Genomic DNA, 13,822 nt, shown 5'->3' with positions numbered 1-13,822 from the left:
GGAATTAGCAGCAGCAAGCCCATGCAGTCTGGTTCCAGGAACAGTATTTCTAACACTACATCGCTCCTAATGGGTTGCTAGGAGTCTTCACTGAATAGTTAACACATGCAGTGCTTATTTTAAAGAAATGAATCTCCATTTCCTCACTTTAAAAAGGCAAAACAATATGAACAAGTGAAACGTGCTTAGGTGAGGAAATAATCGATAACTGAATGATTCATTAGTATGCAGATTTTCACAGGGTTTTGAGGGAACTTGTTTTTGTACACTCTAGTTTAAACGTCTGATAGATCTCTCAGTATGTCCAAAAAGGAACTGATTTTCCCACCTGGGTCTCCCTCTATCCTGTCTTCTCCATCCTCGGACAACTCAATTCTTAAAGATGTTAAACTTCCTGACTCAAATCCATTCTACCAGAAAATCCTTTTAGTTCTCTCAGATGTGGCAGAATCCGATGTCCCTGACTACCCCCTTCTATCACCCTGGACCAAGCCACCATCATAATGCATGAACCTCTCAATCGGTTTCCCTACTCCCATCCTTACCTTCTATACTGTTCTCAACATACAAGCCAGAGGAAACTTTAAAAGTTGTAGCTCTGAGGCATTTTATAGAACGTTGATACTCAACCCGGGCGTGGTGGCTCACGCCTGTAATCACAGCACTTTGGGAGGCCGAAGCGGACGGATCACGAGGTCAGAAGTTCGAGACCAGCCTGACCAACATGGTGAAACCTCGTCTCTACTAAAAATGCAAAAATTAGCTGGGTGTGGAGGCGCACGCCTGTAATCCCAGCCTCTCAGGAGGTTGGGGCAGGAGAATCGCTTGAACCCGGGAGGCGGAGGTTGCAGTGAGCTGAGATTGCACTACTGCACTTCAGCCTGGGCGACAGGGCAAGACTCCGTCAAAAAAAAAAAAAAAAGTTGATTATTTACTTACATAAAAAGTAGTAGGAAGCTAAAAGTCATCATACATTTATTTCTTTTTTGGGCTTGACCTAGTAAATCCTTAGCTTCATTGATTTGGGTTGCTATATAAGGAGATCCTTCTTTGGGCGATTTAAGATGGTATTTGTTACTGAGCATCTCTTTTAAATTTTCCCTTCCTGGCAGTAAGGCTTACAGGTAGTATTGCTGCTTCCCATTTTGTCATTTTGGGTTCAAACCCACCTCTCTAATAGCCACCGCTGAAGGCAGATTTTGGTAGACTTTGAAAATCCTGTTTTACTTCAGGCTATATGTGCTTCCTGGCTTGCAAAACCTGCAGCAGAAATGGCCAGGCCAGCTGCCACCACTGTACTGACCAGCCCAGCTGCTTTCTCCTCCATCCGGATTGGTACAGCCACCTGCCACTAACTGCACTCCTTTACCAGAAAGCTAGGCAGCCACTGCCAGCAGTCACAAACCCCAGAGGGAACTTTAAAAACACAGTTGAATGTTACTCCTGAACAGCACCATTAGCTCCCCACCTCACTTATGTAGACTTACGAGGCTCTGTCATATTCCACCGCCATCCCTTTCTTCAGCCACATTGTCTTTGTTTTTTCTCAAATGTGGTTCAGCCTTTGGACCCGCTGTGTTTTGTCTATAGTGCTCTTGGCTATGAGAACGGCTTCTCCCTCCCACCTTCAAATGTTGCCACTTCAGTAAGGCTCTTCCCATTTACAGCCTTAAGTTGTGAGGATTTTTACTGGTTTTCCCCATCCAATTCCTTCTAACATAGTGGAGTATGCTTGTTACCTCCCCTTCACTAGAATGCAAGTTCCAGGGCAGGGATATTGGTTTTGTCCTTTCTACTTCAAACTGTGCCTAGTGTATAGTGGGTGTGTATCTACTGATGGAAATAAATGAATCAATGCTTTCATGTCAGTGTATAACATTTTCTTGTGTTTAGATGTACCTGCTATTGAAGAGGCAAAGTATCCACTTGATATACTCTATTTTTCTGTAACCCTGGTACTAGAAATTTAGTATAAAATGATTTTTATATTTTCAAATAAAACATTGTGAAAATGCAAAACATCTAAATTAAAAGGATGATTATCTTATGGAAAATACTACTTGTGAATAAACTCAAAGGAATCCCAAACAAATAATTTAACAGTCATAATAATCCTTTATTAGTACCAGCTCTTAAAATTGTTTTGCCAGAGCTAAACAATTTAATATAAAAAATGCCATTTTTTGTCCATACAGTATTTATAAAAAAGTACATAGTGGTTAGTTTTGCAATAATTTGCTTTTAGCCAGATGTCATATCATCATATAAATCTATGAATATAACAAATGACATAAGAACAGTATAAATAAGTTTTTGTAGTATTTACACTTACACAGAAACTAGCCCAAATGGTGTCCTACGAAATTGTTTATAGTTAAAGTGAAACTACTGATTCAACATACTGACGCTCCAATGCTTTTTAAAGTTTCATATTATTTTCTATACTAGTTTTGGCTATAATTTTGCATAGAATTACTTATAAAGTATGAGCATTTCACATCACAGTAGGAGCTTTTAGTATAATAGTACAAAAAAACTAGCTCAGAAAAGGTCAAATCCTCCTAAATCTAGTTTTTCTTAACATCTGGCTTCTTACTTTTGGGAACAAGGAAAACATTGCCATCTCTTGTTTGCTGCAGGGAGTATTCACTAGGAGAATAAGGTTTTCCATCTTCATCACGTAGCATGCTGAAAACTTCGAGATATAAGGTGCTGAGTTGTTTTTTCAGTAGGTGAAGGCTTTTGTCATTTTCTCCTTTTTCTTTGAGCAATTTTTCTTTTTCATCTTTCAAATGATCTAAATCTTGCTCTAGTTCTACTATATTTTCCAGTTTTCTTTTTCTGCAATTCTGAGCAGCCACTTTATTCTTACCCCTCCTACGTATATCTCGAATTAATGCAAGTTGAGCTTCATTGAACTGCTCTTTGGACATCATTTCGTTGAAGTCAACAACAGGGAGGTTAATGATTTTTTCTACGGGGAATGGGATCTGGAGAGCTTTTGCCCTAAGTTCATCTCTTGTGAGATGAGCCTCCAAGCGGCTTGAATGTTTGTCTTTTGTGAATGGGGTTTTTCGATGACTAGGACTTACAGGCAATTCTTTCTCTGGTGTGTTCTCACATTGGGCATCATGCACAGGAGTGCTCTGCCCCTGAGATGGTGACAAGGGTTGTACCGTATCCCCAGAAGAATGTACTGGTTGTGTTTTAGGACCATTCTGTTTGACACTTCCAGGGGCACTATCTAGCTCTTCCACTTCAGAATCACTGAGGCCAAGTAGTGTGTCTCCACAGCTGGAAGATTCCACTGAGTGTTCTGGTGATGCCACACTGGGACTTGTGTTCAGTGAAATGCCAGAGTCAGAATCATTGAATTCTGCTGTGCTTTCAGGGTGGTTTTGGTTGAAAGCTTTGCAAAGTGATAGATCAGAAACATCAATGGGCCCATTTAGAAGTTCAGAGAGTGAATGGCTTAAAGTAGCAGGTGAGGGCATGCTGTTGCTGATACTGGGCTCAGCTATGAAAGCAGAATAAAATTCATCACCAAAATCTGTGTTGACTGTGGCATCTGAATTTAATGAGTTCACTGTCAGCTGGTTGGGGTCTTCTGTGGAGAGGATGCTGCTGAAAGAATCCTCAAAAGCATTAAGAAAATGTGGACTACAGTTACCTACTTCTTTTTCCATTGAGGGTATAGATGAGTAAAAATGATAATTGTCAACTTCTGTCAGTTTGGCTTCTGGACTTGGAACCATGGTAGTCTCAACCAGCTTGTCATTTTCAATATTAAGACACTGCATGGGAAAGAAGTTTATACTATATAAATCAAAGTTAATCCATGATAATACGTGATAAATTTAGATAAACTCCCTACCCACATTATCTTCACGCTTATCTCTATAATTTATTATCTCTATCATTTAGAGATAATTCTCATTTCCAATACGTATTTATGCCTAAGCATATGTATTATTTTCAGAGTTCCCAGATCAGACGTCAGGTTTATAACATTCTATCCTCAAGATATCCAACCCATTTAACTAGCATGGGCAGTACTCATGACTAATTTAATAGCACCCTCCAATCCTTCCTAAAATAGGTGGCATATAAATAATCAGAATGACTAAAGGCACTGAATATAAAATACTATCTTCAGTATTACATTCTATTTTAGTTACCTGTAACTCAGGAATGGATAATAGCTCCTCCCAAACTTGCTCAATGTCCTGTTGCATATCGTCTAAATCAACAGGGGCTACCTGAGCAACAGAAGTTTCAGGCGACTGAGCCTGATTAGTAGCAATGAAGACTGGGCTCTCGACGTGGCCGGGAATATCAGGAACAAGTGACTGAAACGTAGCCGAAGAAACCTAAAATTGATAAGGCATTGATTGATGAGTCTTCCACCAACAGGGATAAGTAAGCTCTAAGGCACCACCACAATACAAAATGGAATCAGCTGCAGTTCCGTGTCTCTCTGCTTACTAACCAGTCATGACCCCTGTTTGTAAATAATGAAACAAATCTTTTTTTCCTACCACACTGACTCAAATTTACTATTTGCTGGCCTAATTGTTTCAGCCTATGCATTTGAAAGTAAACTTTAAAATGAGTAAGTACAATCTTTAGCATTGAGTTTATATAATATCTAGCATAGTGGTACCGATAAAACCGATTTATTAAAACTGTTAACTGAAGAAGTCTTCGTTTATTGCCCAGCTGGCTTTTTACTCACCAAAACCTCTTAGATACTTGCAGCAAATGAGTTATTTGTTTCCATGGTTATGCTGTCCATGTTTCTGGCTATGCAATAGTAGTAAATGGTTTTGGTTTTGTATTGTGTGAAGGTTTTTTAATTTTTTTCTTAATTGTAAAGTTATCTATAGGCTAAGGTTTCCTTGATAGAGTATTTCCTTGGTTAAAAAATTTCCTCCTAAAACTGTTTTTATTCTTTTAAGTGGAGACTCACTGACGGGACTTACATAGAATATGATTGCTATTTTATAGTTAGGGAGTTTTGCTACTAACCAGGTTATTTTATACCTCACCTCATTGTCATCTACAAACGGGAATGTCTGCGCCAAAAGCTGCATGCAGTCATCAAAGTACAAAGCATCTGATTTGGGAATGTGGGCAACCTGATAAAAGGGAATGACACAAAGGAAGACAAAAATGGTTACATATTCCATTGCCAAGTAAATATTCAATAATTGATGTTCATAAAATATAATCAAGTTAGGTAAATATTTATCTTATTTCAGAGATCACTTTGGTACACAATTTGAACCAGACCACGTGGGTTCAAATCTTAGTTCCTCCAATTTTCTGAGTGATCTGGGCAAATTATTTAACCTTTTTCAGCTTCAGTTGCTCATTGCAGATAAAATAGGGATAATGGTACCTAATTAATATAGTTGTGTTGATTAAATCAGTCAGTATATGTTAAGTCCTTAAAACAGTGCTTGCCACACACAGTAACGCCAGTAATCCCTACTACTTCGTTCTCCTGCCACTACTTCTATTGCTGCTACTTGATCCTTACGGGATGTTTCTATACTTTACAAAACTCTTTTGTGTAACTTACGTCTTCCCAATCCTCACAATAACTGTTAAGATTAGTAGGCTGGGTACTGGACTCATCAGGAGGCTGAGGTTGGAAGGTAGATTTGACAAAGTTAAGTAAAAGAAAAGCAAAGCTGGAACTCAAATCCAGATATTTTAATTCCTTGGTCAGTGTTTCCTTAAACCCTGCCATAACTTTCCCAAGAATGGAGTACTCTACCTGGGAGTAGTTGGCAGATCCACTGGTTTCTGACTGGATGTGCTGGGCTGGCTGAATTGGGAGAAATTCACCTGTCTCTTCATCTAGTTGTAACTGAGCGAAAAAGGCTTTCTCTTGCTCCTTTTGGAGTTGTTCTTGTCTTTCCTTTTCAAGTTTTTTCTGTTTTTCCAGCTCATACTCTTTCCGTCGCTGACTGAAGTCAAATACTTCTCGACTTACTCCAAGATCTATATCTTGCCTCCAAAGTATGTCAATCAAATCCATGTCCTATGTTTAAGACAAAAAAAGGAAGGAGAGAGATCATGGTTTTTAAATGGCAGATACCACATACATTAATTCACATTATGCCACTGTTGATGGTGGGGAGTGGGGAGATTACAAATACAATCTAAATGAGAACACAGATCCAATGTTCTAGAAGAGCACAGTTAATTCTATTCAATGAATCTATTCATTAAAGACAACAAACAACCTACAAACACATAGCCATCCATTCTAATCACTTGGATCATTAATGATAGGGTGATGGTAGAGGTCACTAAAGGGCAAAGTCACAAATGGTTTGAATGAAAAGAAATCCCACCCTTGTTTAATGCAATATAGAAATTAGAGCAAGCACTCTAAGCCACTGGCTTATGAGAAGTGGGGTTTGGAAAACATTACTGAATACATGGAGCTTTCTTTAAACTTTGCTCAGCAAATATCCAGTTTATAGAGGGATAACTCCCAAGTTAAAGTGTCAATCTAGCAGTTGTGAAATATCACCATTCTTTCCATCTTTCCTACACTAGATTATCTTCTCCCCATCACTGCTTGCTACTCTTATCTCTGTGGCTCACCTATATGCCTGTAATCCAGCATTTTAGGAGGCTGAAGTGGGTGGATCACCTGAGGTCTGGAGTTCGAGACCAGCCTGGGCAACATGGTGAAACCCCATCTCTACTAAAAATACAAAAGTCAGCCGGTAATCCCAGCTACTTGGGAGGCTGAGGCAGGAGAATCGGCTTGAACCTGAGAGGCGGAGGTTGCAGTGTGCCGAGATCACACCACTGCACTCCAGCCTGGGCAACAGAATAAGACTCCATCTCAAAAAAAAAAAAAAAAAAAAAAAAAGAGCAGACAGGGACAGGTGCGGTGGCTCACGCCTACAAGCCCAGCACTTTGGGAGGCTGAGGGGGGTGGACTGCTTGTGCCCAGGAGTTCGCAACCAGCCTGGGCAACATGGAGAGACCCTGTTTCTACCAAAACAAAAACAAACAACAACAAAAAAACTGGTGTGGTGGTGCACACCTGTAGTCCCAGCTACTCAGGAGGCTGAGGAGGGAGGATCACTTGAGTCCAGGAGGTCAAGGCTGCAGTGAGCCTATGATTGTGCCACTGCACTCCAGCCTGGGCAACAAAGTGAGACCCTGCCAAATAAATAAATAAATAAAATTATGGCTCCAGGGAAGGATTAAAAGTATTAAGTTTTAAGACATAGGAAGAATCTTACAAAGAGGGAACGGTTTTGATGAGGAGAGGCTGGGCTTAGTGACTCATGCCTGTAATCCCAGGAGTTTGGGAGGCCAAGGCAAGAGGATTGCTGGAGCCCAGGAGTTACTAGCCTGGGCACCATAGTGACACCTGTCTCTACCAAAAATCAAAACAAATTAGTTGCACGTGGTGATGTGAGCCTGTCGTCCCTACTGTTAGGGAGGCTGAAGTGAGAGGATCGCTTGAGCCCAGGAAGTCAAGACCATGGTGAGCTGTGATTGCACCACTGCACTCCAGCCTGGGTGACAAGACCCTGTTTCACACACACACAAAGATACATGGGGAGAGAATTTATATGACTAGGCTAGGCATAGGAACCACATCCAGATTTTTCTAACCAAAAATGTGTCAATAGCAGTTTTTCTGCTTTGTAATTTTAGTATGGAAAAAATCTAAATAGGTAGGAAATCTAAATCTGTTTCCATTCCACAATCACCTATAGGGGAAATAATGAATTTAAGAATGGAAAAAAATCAAGATGGGGGAATGGGAGTTGCGACTTGGAGGCCAGTGGGTACAGTGTAGACACATGTCGCACTTTGCATTTCAGTTCTGCTGACAGCTGGCAATGCCAGACTTAGAGCTCTGTTACTTTCAGCTTCCCAAGGACACAAATAACATGGTGGTTGTTTCAGTGAGGAGTCAGGCTATTTTTATCCAACGGAGGAGGAGCAGGCCACCCAGTCTGGAGGCAGCGCAGCTAGCTGGATGGCACAGGCCACCTGTACCCATGACTGAAGGCTGGTGTTGGAATCTTAAATGCTATGAAACCCTGCTCATGGGGCTCATTATTCTAGCCTTGAACAATGTCTAGTGTAAAGCACACAGAGTAGGCATAGTTAAAACAGCACTTGTAGTTAGGTATACCTCACTAGGAAATACCTAATTATTTTTAAGCCAGTATCTATTAAGGGCTTCCTAGATGCCACGCACGGTTTTTTTTGTTTTGTTTTGTTTTGTTTTTTCTGAGACGGAGTCTCGCTCTGTCACCCAGGCTGGAGTGCAGTGGCGTGATCTCGGCTCACTGCAAGCTCCGCCTCCCGGGTTCACGCCATTCTCCTGCCTCAGCCTCCGGAGTAGCTGGGACTACAGGCACCCGCAACCACTCCCAGCTAATTTTTTGTATTTTTAGTGGGACAGGGTTTCACCGTGTTAGCCAGGATGGTCTCGATCTCCTGACCTCGTGATCCGCCTGCCTCGGCCTCCCAAGGTGCTGGGATTACAGGCGTGAGCCACCGCGCCCGGCCAATATGCTATGCACTGTTCTAAGTACTTTATATATAGAAACTATTCCTCAAAACAGCCTTATACAGAGAAAACATCCCTGTTATAAGAATACTGAGGTTAAGAAAAAAGAGATACTACCAGAAAGTGGCTGAACAAGGATACATACCCAGGCAGCTTCAGTCGGGTTCATGCTTTATTAGCCATGAGCCTACACTAATATAAAATGGCATGGCATTTGCACATAAGCTGTGCACATCCCCTTATATACTTTAAATCATCCCTGGATTACTTACAATACCTAATAAAGTGTAAATGCTGTGTAAAGAGTTGTTATACTGTTTTTTATTTGTGTATTGTGTTATTTTTTCATTTTTTCCTTTTTTTTTTAAATTTTGTTATTTAGTTACTCATTTTGAGATAGGATCTCACTCTGTCACCCAGGTTGGAGTGTGGTGATGCAATCATGGCTCACTGCAGCCTTCACTTAGGCTCAAATGATCCTCCCAGCTCAGCCTCCCAAGTAGCTGGGACTACAGGCACACGCCACCAAGCCCAGCTAATTACTTTTTGTAGAGATGAGGTCTTGCCATTTTGCCCAGGCTGGTCTTGAATTCCTGGGCTCCAGTGATTTTCCTGCCTCGGCTTCCCAAAGTGCTAGGATTACAGGCATGAACCACTCCACTGCGCTTGGCCTTTTTCCAAATATTTTTCAACCAATCTGCCATTGGTTGCATCATGGAACCAGAGGCTACATGGGGCCGACTGTATATACACTTTGCTTTGGAATCTTGGTAGTATGAAGTGGCCAGTCTGCAGGTCAGATTAAGTATGTCACTTCGATCAGTTTCCTGGCCAAGAGCAACAAAATAGCAACCACAGAGCATTCAGTCATACATGGCTATCTTCTCAGGGGGATTCCCACTAAAATAGACATGAGAATAATTTCTATTTTAAAAATTGATTTGTTTCCATTTTGATGGACATGTTTACCCAAAGGTTATCGTGGGAGATAGAAAATTCCAAGGTATAGAGAAACCTACTTTATTTTATTGATTTATTTTTTTGAGACAGAGTCTCGCTCTGTTGCCCAGGCTGGAGTGCAGTGGTGCAAGCTCAGCTCACTACAACTTCTGCCTCCCGGGTTCAAGCAGTTCTCTCACCTCAGCCTCCCCAGTAGCTGAGATTACAGGTGCGTGCCACCATGCCTGGCTGATTTTTGTATTTTTGGTAGAGACAGGGTTTCGCCATGTTGGCCAGGCTGGTCACAAACTCCTGACCTCAAGTGATCTGCCTCCCTCAGCCTCCCAAAGTGCTGGGATCACAGGTGTGAGTCACCACGCCAGGCTGAGAAACCTACTTTAAAATTCTGATTAGCTTGGGCCCTTTCTTCTCAGTAAAACTAGATATATAGCAGAGTATCCTATCTAGACTTTCTGCAAACTGGAGCTATCTGCCCAAGCAAGGTATTAAGTGTTCCATATATTCCCATCTTCTAGGTACTAGCACCAAAAATGAAAGGAATGCACGATCCTGCAATCTTAATTGAACTCCATAAAACAGGCAGTCCATGTTCCCACCCATCTCAAGAACTGATGTGCAAAGTGTGCAAAGCTCTTTGCAAGGTCAATAAAAGAAACTCAAATACTTGTCCCTGCACCTGGGGAAAAGTGCACTTTGACACATCCCTGCCTCACTTACCCCAGACTTCCTGGGCCTGAGGTTTTTCCTTGTTAAAGATATCCCAGGATAAAAATCAGTGAAAGGTTGTGACTTTTTCACACAACTGAAGCAATTTAGGTTGCAAACATCTGCTCACAAATCTGACTTGCAAAGTATCCTTACAACCAACCCTCATGAGTTGGAAGAAAATATTGAATGGAATTTACTCTTTGTCAGTATCAATCATGCCAAGAATTGAAATAACTGTATTTAATTTCCTCTTTCCCTCTTTTCCTTCCCATCAGATGATATTATTTGAGAGGTTTGGATGGTTTTAGCTATACATTGTTTAATTATTCCATCCTCCAAGCATACAGATGTTAGTGGATCAAATGAGACATGTGAAAAGTATCTCTATAAATGTAAAATATGCAAATGTTTACATGTCAACAGTGATAGGCTCTACTACTTGCTGTATAAGCGAGACCAAAGTCCAGGCCAAAGGATAATAATGAGGTAGTGGACCTAACTAGGAGGAGCCTAAAATAATGTTGGGACTATCTAGATGGTCAGAAAGAATGAGTCAATTAACTTCTAAAATCATGGACAGCTTCATTGCTTGGTTCTTCCTCAGGGCAGGTCTGAATTAGACTACTATTAACATGTTGTAATAAAAAAGGATTTTGATCTCAGAGAGATTCTGAATTATTTACAAATAATAAAGCAAATTAATAAGCAAATTAGAAGTTTTGGTGGATATTGCTATTGATGGTTTTGTTACTGCTGGTGGGGGGGTGGTGACGGCAGTGGGCACCCCATATACATTAGCATACACTCTAACATAAATGTTTACATACATACATACACACACGCTCAATTGCCACTCAATTCCTGCTGTGAGTACCCTTCAATGGACAACTCCAAACCAATTCAATGTTTTTTATTTGAATTTCTCCTGACATGACCAGAAAAGGACACCTTTATGAATCCTTATCAACAAACAGGAAAAATAAGCTATGAAGCATTATTTAGACTAGCTCTTGAGCATCCTGTTCACGTTATCTAAAACAATGCTGGACCCTGGGAGACTAAGCAGCTCCTGTGGCCCTAGCTTACTGTCTCCACCAAGAATGTCACCAAATGACAACATCTAATTGCTCTTCATTAGGCTGTGGGGCATTCAGTGCAATTGTAATAGGACCAAAATAGGTTTCAAAGTGTTCTGAAAGGTTTTCCTGTGTATTTTTAAGTTTATATTTATGTGGCCAGGCACGGTGGCTCACACCTGTAATCTTAGCACTTTGGGAGGCCAAGACTGGCAGACCTGGAGCTTGAGCTCAGGAGTTCGAGACCAGCCTGAGCAACGTGGTGAAACCCTGTCTCTACTAAAAATACAAAAATTAGCCGGGCGTAGTGGCATGTGCCTGTAGTCCCAGCTACTTGCGGGGCGCGAAGGTGGGAGGACTGCTTGAGCCCAGGAGGTCGAGGCTGCAGTGAGCCAAGATCATGCCACTGCACTCCAGCCTGGGTAACAAAGTGAGACCTTGTCTCAAAAAAAAAGTTTATGTAATGTTTTTCCTTGCTATGAGAGATCCCAAAAAAGACTGCTTTATAAAAGAAAAAAGTTAAATTTGAAGCAACTATTTTGGATTCCCAAAAACAGACATCTTAATCAAATTTAGAACGCAGCAACAATGGGTTATTGTTATGGCCTTAATGTCATACTCTGTGCTACTCAGATTTTCACATCTGTTTCAGCGGGCAAAATCCTGCAGAGATTTGATACTGTACGAAACATTCAAAGCTTTATGTTTAAAAAAAAAAAAAAAAAAACAGCAGAAGTTAACTGAAGACTCACTGTTGGGGAGGCCCACAAGTTCACTACTGTGTTTTGTGCTAAGCTAATATGCAGCGACCATTTCCTGTAAGGAGCCGTGTGACTGGGCACATGATTTATTCCACAAATGACCCAGCTCTCTGCAAGGCTCACACATCATCTAAGAGGAAATAATCGTCTGGGTGGAGGCCATAACAAACAAGAACATGATACTAGACAGGAGGAAAGGAAGTGCCTAAGGAAGAACTAAAACTGCTCTTCTGCACAGAAATCCAGGGCTTTGAGGAAGTGCAAGTCCCCATGGAGGAAGGCCACAGTACAAAGTGTTAGATAAGTAGGGTTTGAGTAGAGAGAGGAAAGCAGGTGGATGGGCTACACAGCACTCCACAGATACTTCCTTACAACGGGTGAGAAAGCTTCCCAAGGGCCATGCGAGCACTGGCCGGGAGCCTTTGCATGGCATATGGAGCAAATGCCGTCTGCCACTTGGTGTCTGAATTTTTTTGGCTCTTGTTCTTTAGTGATTCCTGAGTGTGTTCCAAATTATGTTGCTAGCTTGGCTTAGACAAAAGAAGACAATTTGATAAGAAACACAAATGTTGGACAATTCATGTTAAATCACCATCTGGCCTAACGGAAATATTCCTGTTTAAAAAATATATATCATCATTTGCCAACTGGGTAATCTGTTACACATTTAGGGAAATCTGAAGTTGGACAATTAACTCATACCACTTTAAAACAAACATCTTTGTACCAGGATAAACAAAGAAGAAAGGACTTCAACGCAGACTCCATACTAAATATGTCTTTTGCAAGTCAATTTTAGTGCCTTGAATAAACCAGCATTTATCATGCTTAGATGATCCAAAATATCAGAAAAGATAACACAATCCCTGTCCTAAATTAAAGCTATTCAGTAAACTGAGACAAAGTATTTGAAATGAAAAATAAAACGGTTTCTTTTAAACACTCAAATGTCTAATTAAGGCTTACACCTCCCATTTCCCCTGAGTCTCCCTTCCCTCTCCTACCCTCTACCTTGCCCTGAGAATGACAGGAAGGTGGTGGGAGATTTCCTTCTAAAAATAAATTTCATCAATAAACTGTTAAAAAAATTAATTATACACACTACTCTCAACAGTAAGTGAAACTGAGCCTTGCTCCAAAGAGAAAACTGATCCTTGCTCTTTTTACTTTAATGTAGTATAAAGTTGGAATGTCTTAAGTTATTCCTTCTTAAAATCATATATTTCCATTAAAAAAAATCTTAACGTTATTCCCCTGAGATCCCTCCTTCATCCAAATCTTAGTTACCAGCATTCAGAGTCTAAGTTACACTTGATTATATATTTTTTTCTTTCATTTCATTCTTCATATTATTCCCAGGTGATTACATTATTTACCTGAAAGCTAAATCTGGTTCAATGTTTTTTTTCCATAGACATTGCCCAAGTATTTCTAACAAAACCAGGTGGAACATGAAACATATCCTACCATCTGGATGAATATAAACCAAATTAAGAGCTATATGAGGCTGCAAAAGAGCTATGAGGGCATGCTTGAATTTTGAGGAACTGATAAAATAACAGCCAGTCACGGTGGCTCACACCTGTAATCCCAGTTCTTTGGGAGGCTGAGGTGGGAAAATCACTTGAGTCTACGAGTTTGAGACCAGCCTGGGCAACATAGTGAGACCTCAACTCTACAAAAAAATTTAAAAATTAGCCAGGCATGATGGGACACTCCTGTAGTCCCACCTACTTGGGAAACTGATGTGGGAG

General features: G+C 40.8%; 1 protein-coding gene and 1 pseudogene across 2 annotated transcripts in view; both read right to left on the bottom strand.

Moving 5' to 3' along the window:
• Positions 1-819: 819 nt before the first annotated feature.
• On the bottom strand, positions 820-1,532 carry LOC117094811 (annotated as a pseudogene).
• A 560-nt stretch (positions 1,533-2,092) lies between these two features.
• Positions 2,093-13,822, bottom strand: part of NFE2L2 (nuclear factor, erythroid 2 like 2) — a 36,610-nt gene continuing 24,880 nt past the window's right edge. For both annotated transcript variants that reach the window (XM_033231033.1, XM_033231035.1), the window contains exons 2-5: positions 5,783-6,049; positions 5,049-5,138; positions 4,179-4,370; positions 2,093-3,794 (exon numbers count right to left, since the gene is read on the bottom strand). In XM_033231033.1, coding sequence (XP_033086924.1) covers positions 2,568-3,794; positions 4,179-4,370; positions 5,049-5,138; positions 5,783-6,049 — 1,776 coding nt within the window. In that variant the 3' untranslated portion in view covers positions 2,093-2,567. The remainder of the gene's footprint in view (positions 3,795-4,178; positions 4,371-5,048; positions 5,139-5,782; positions 6,050-13,822) is intronic.

The sequence above is a fragment of the Trachypithecus francoisi genome, unplaced genomic scaffold (assembly GCF_009764315.1).
Source record: "Trachypithecus francoisi isolate TF-2019V2 unplaced genomic scaffold, Tfra_2.0 Lachesis_group13, whole genome shotgun sequence".
Taxonomy (NCBI): domain Eukaryota; kingdom Metazoa; phylum Chordata; class Mammalia; order Primates; family Cercopithecidae; genus Trachypithecus; species Trachypithecus francoisi.
This window is presented reverse-complemented; position numbering and strand designations above follow the sequence as displayed.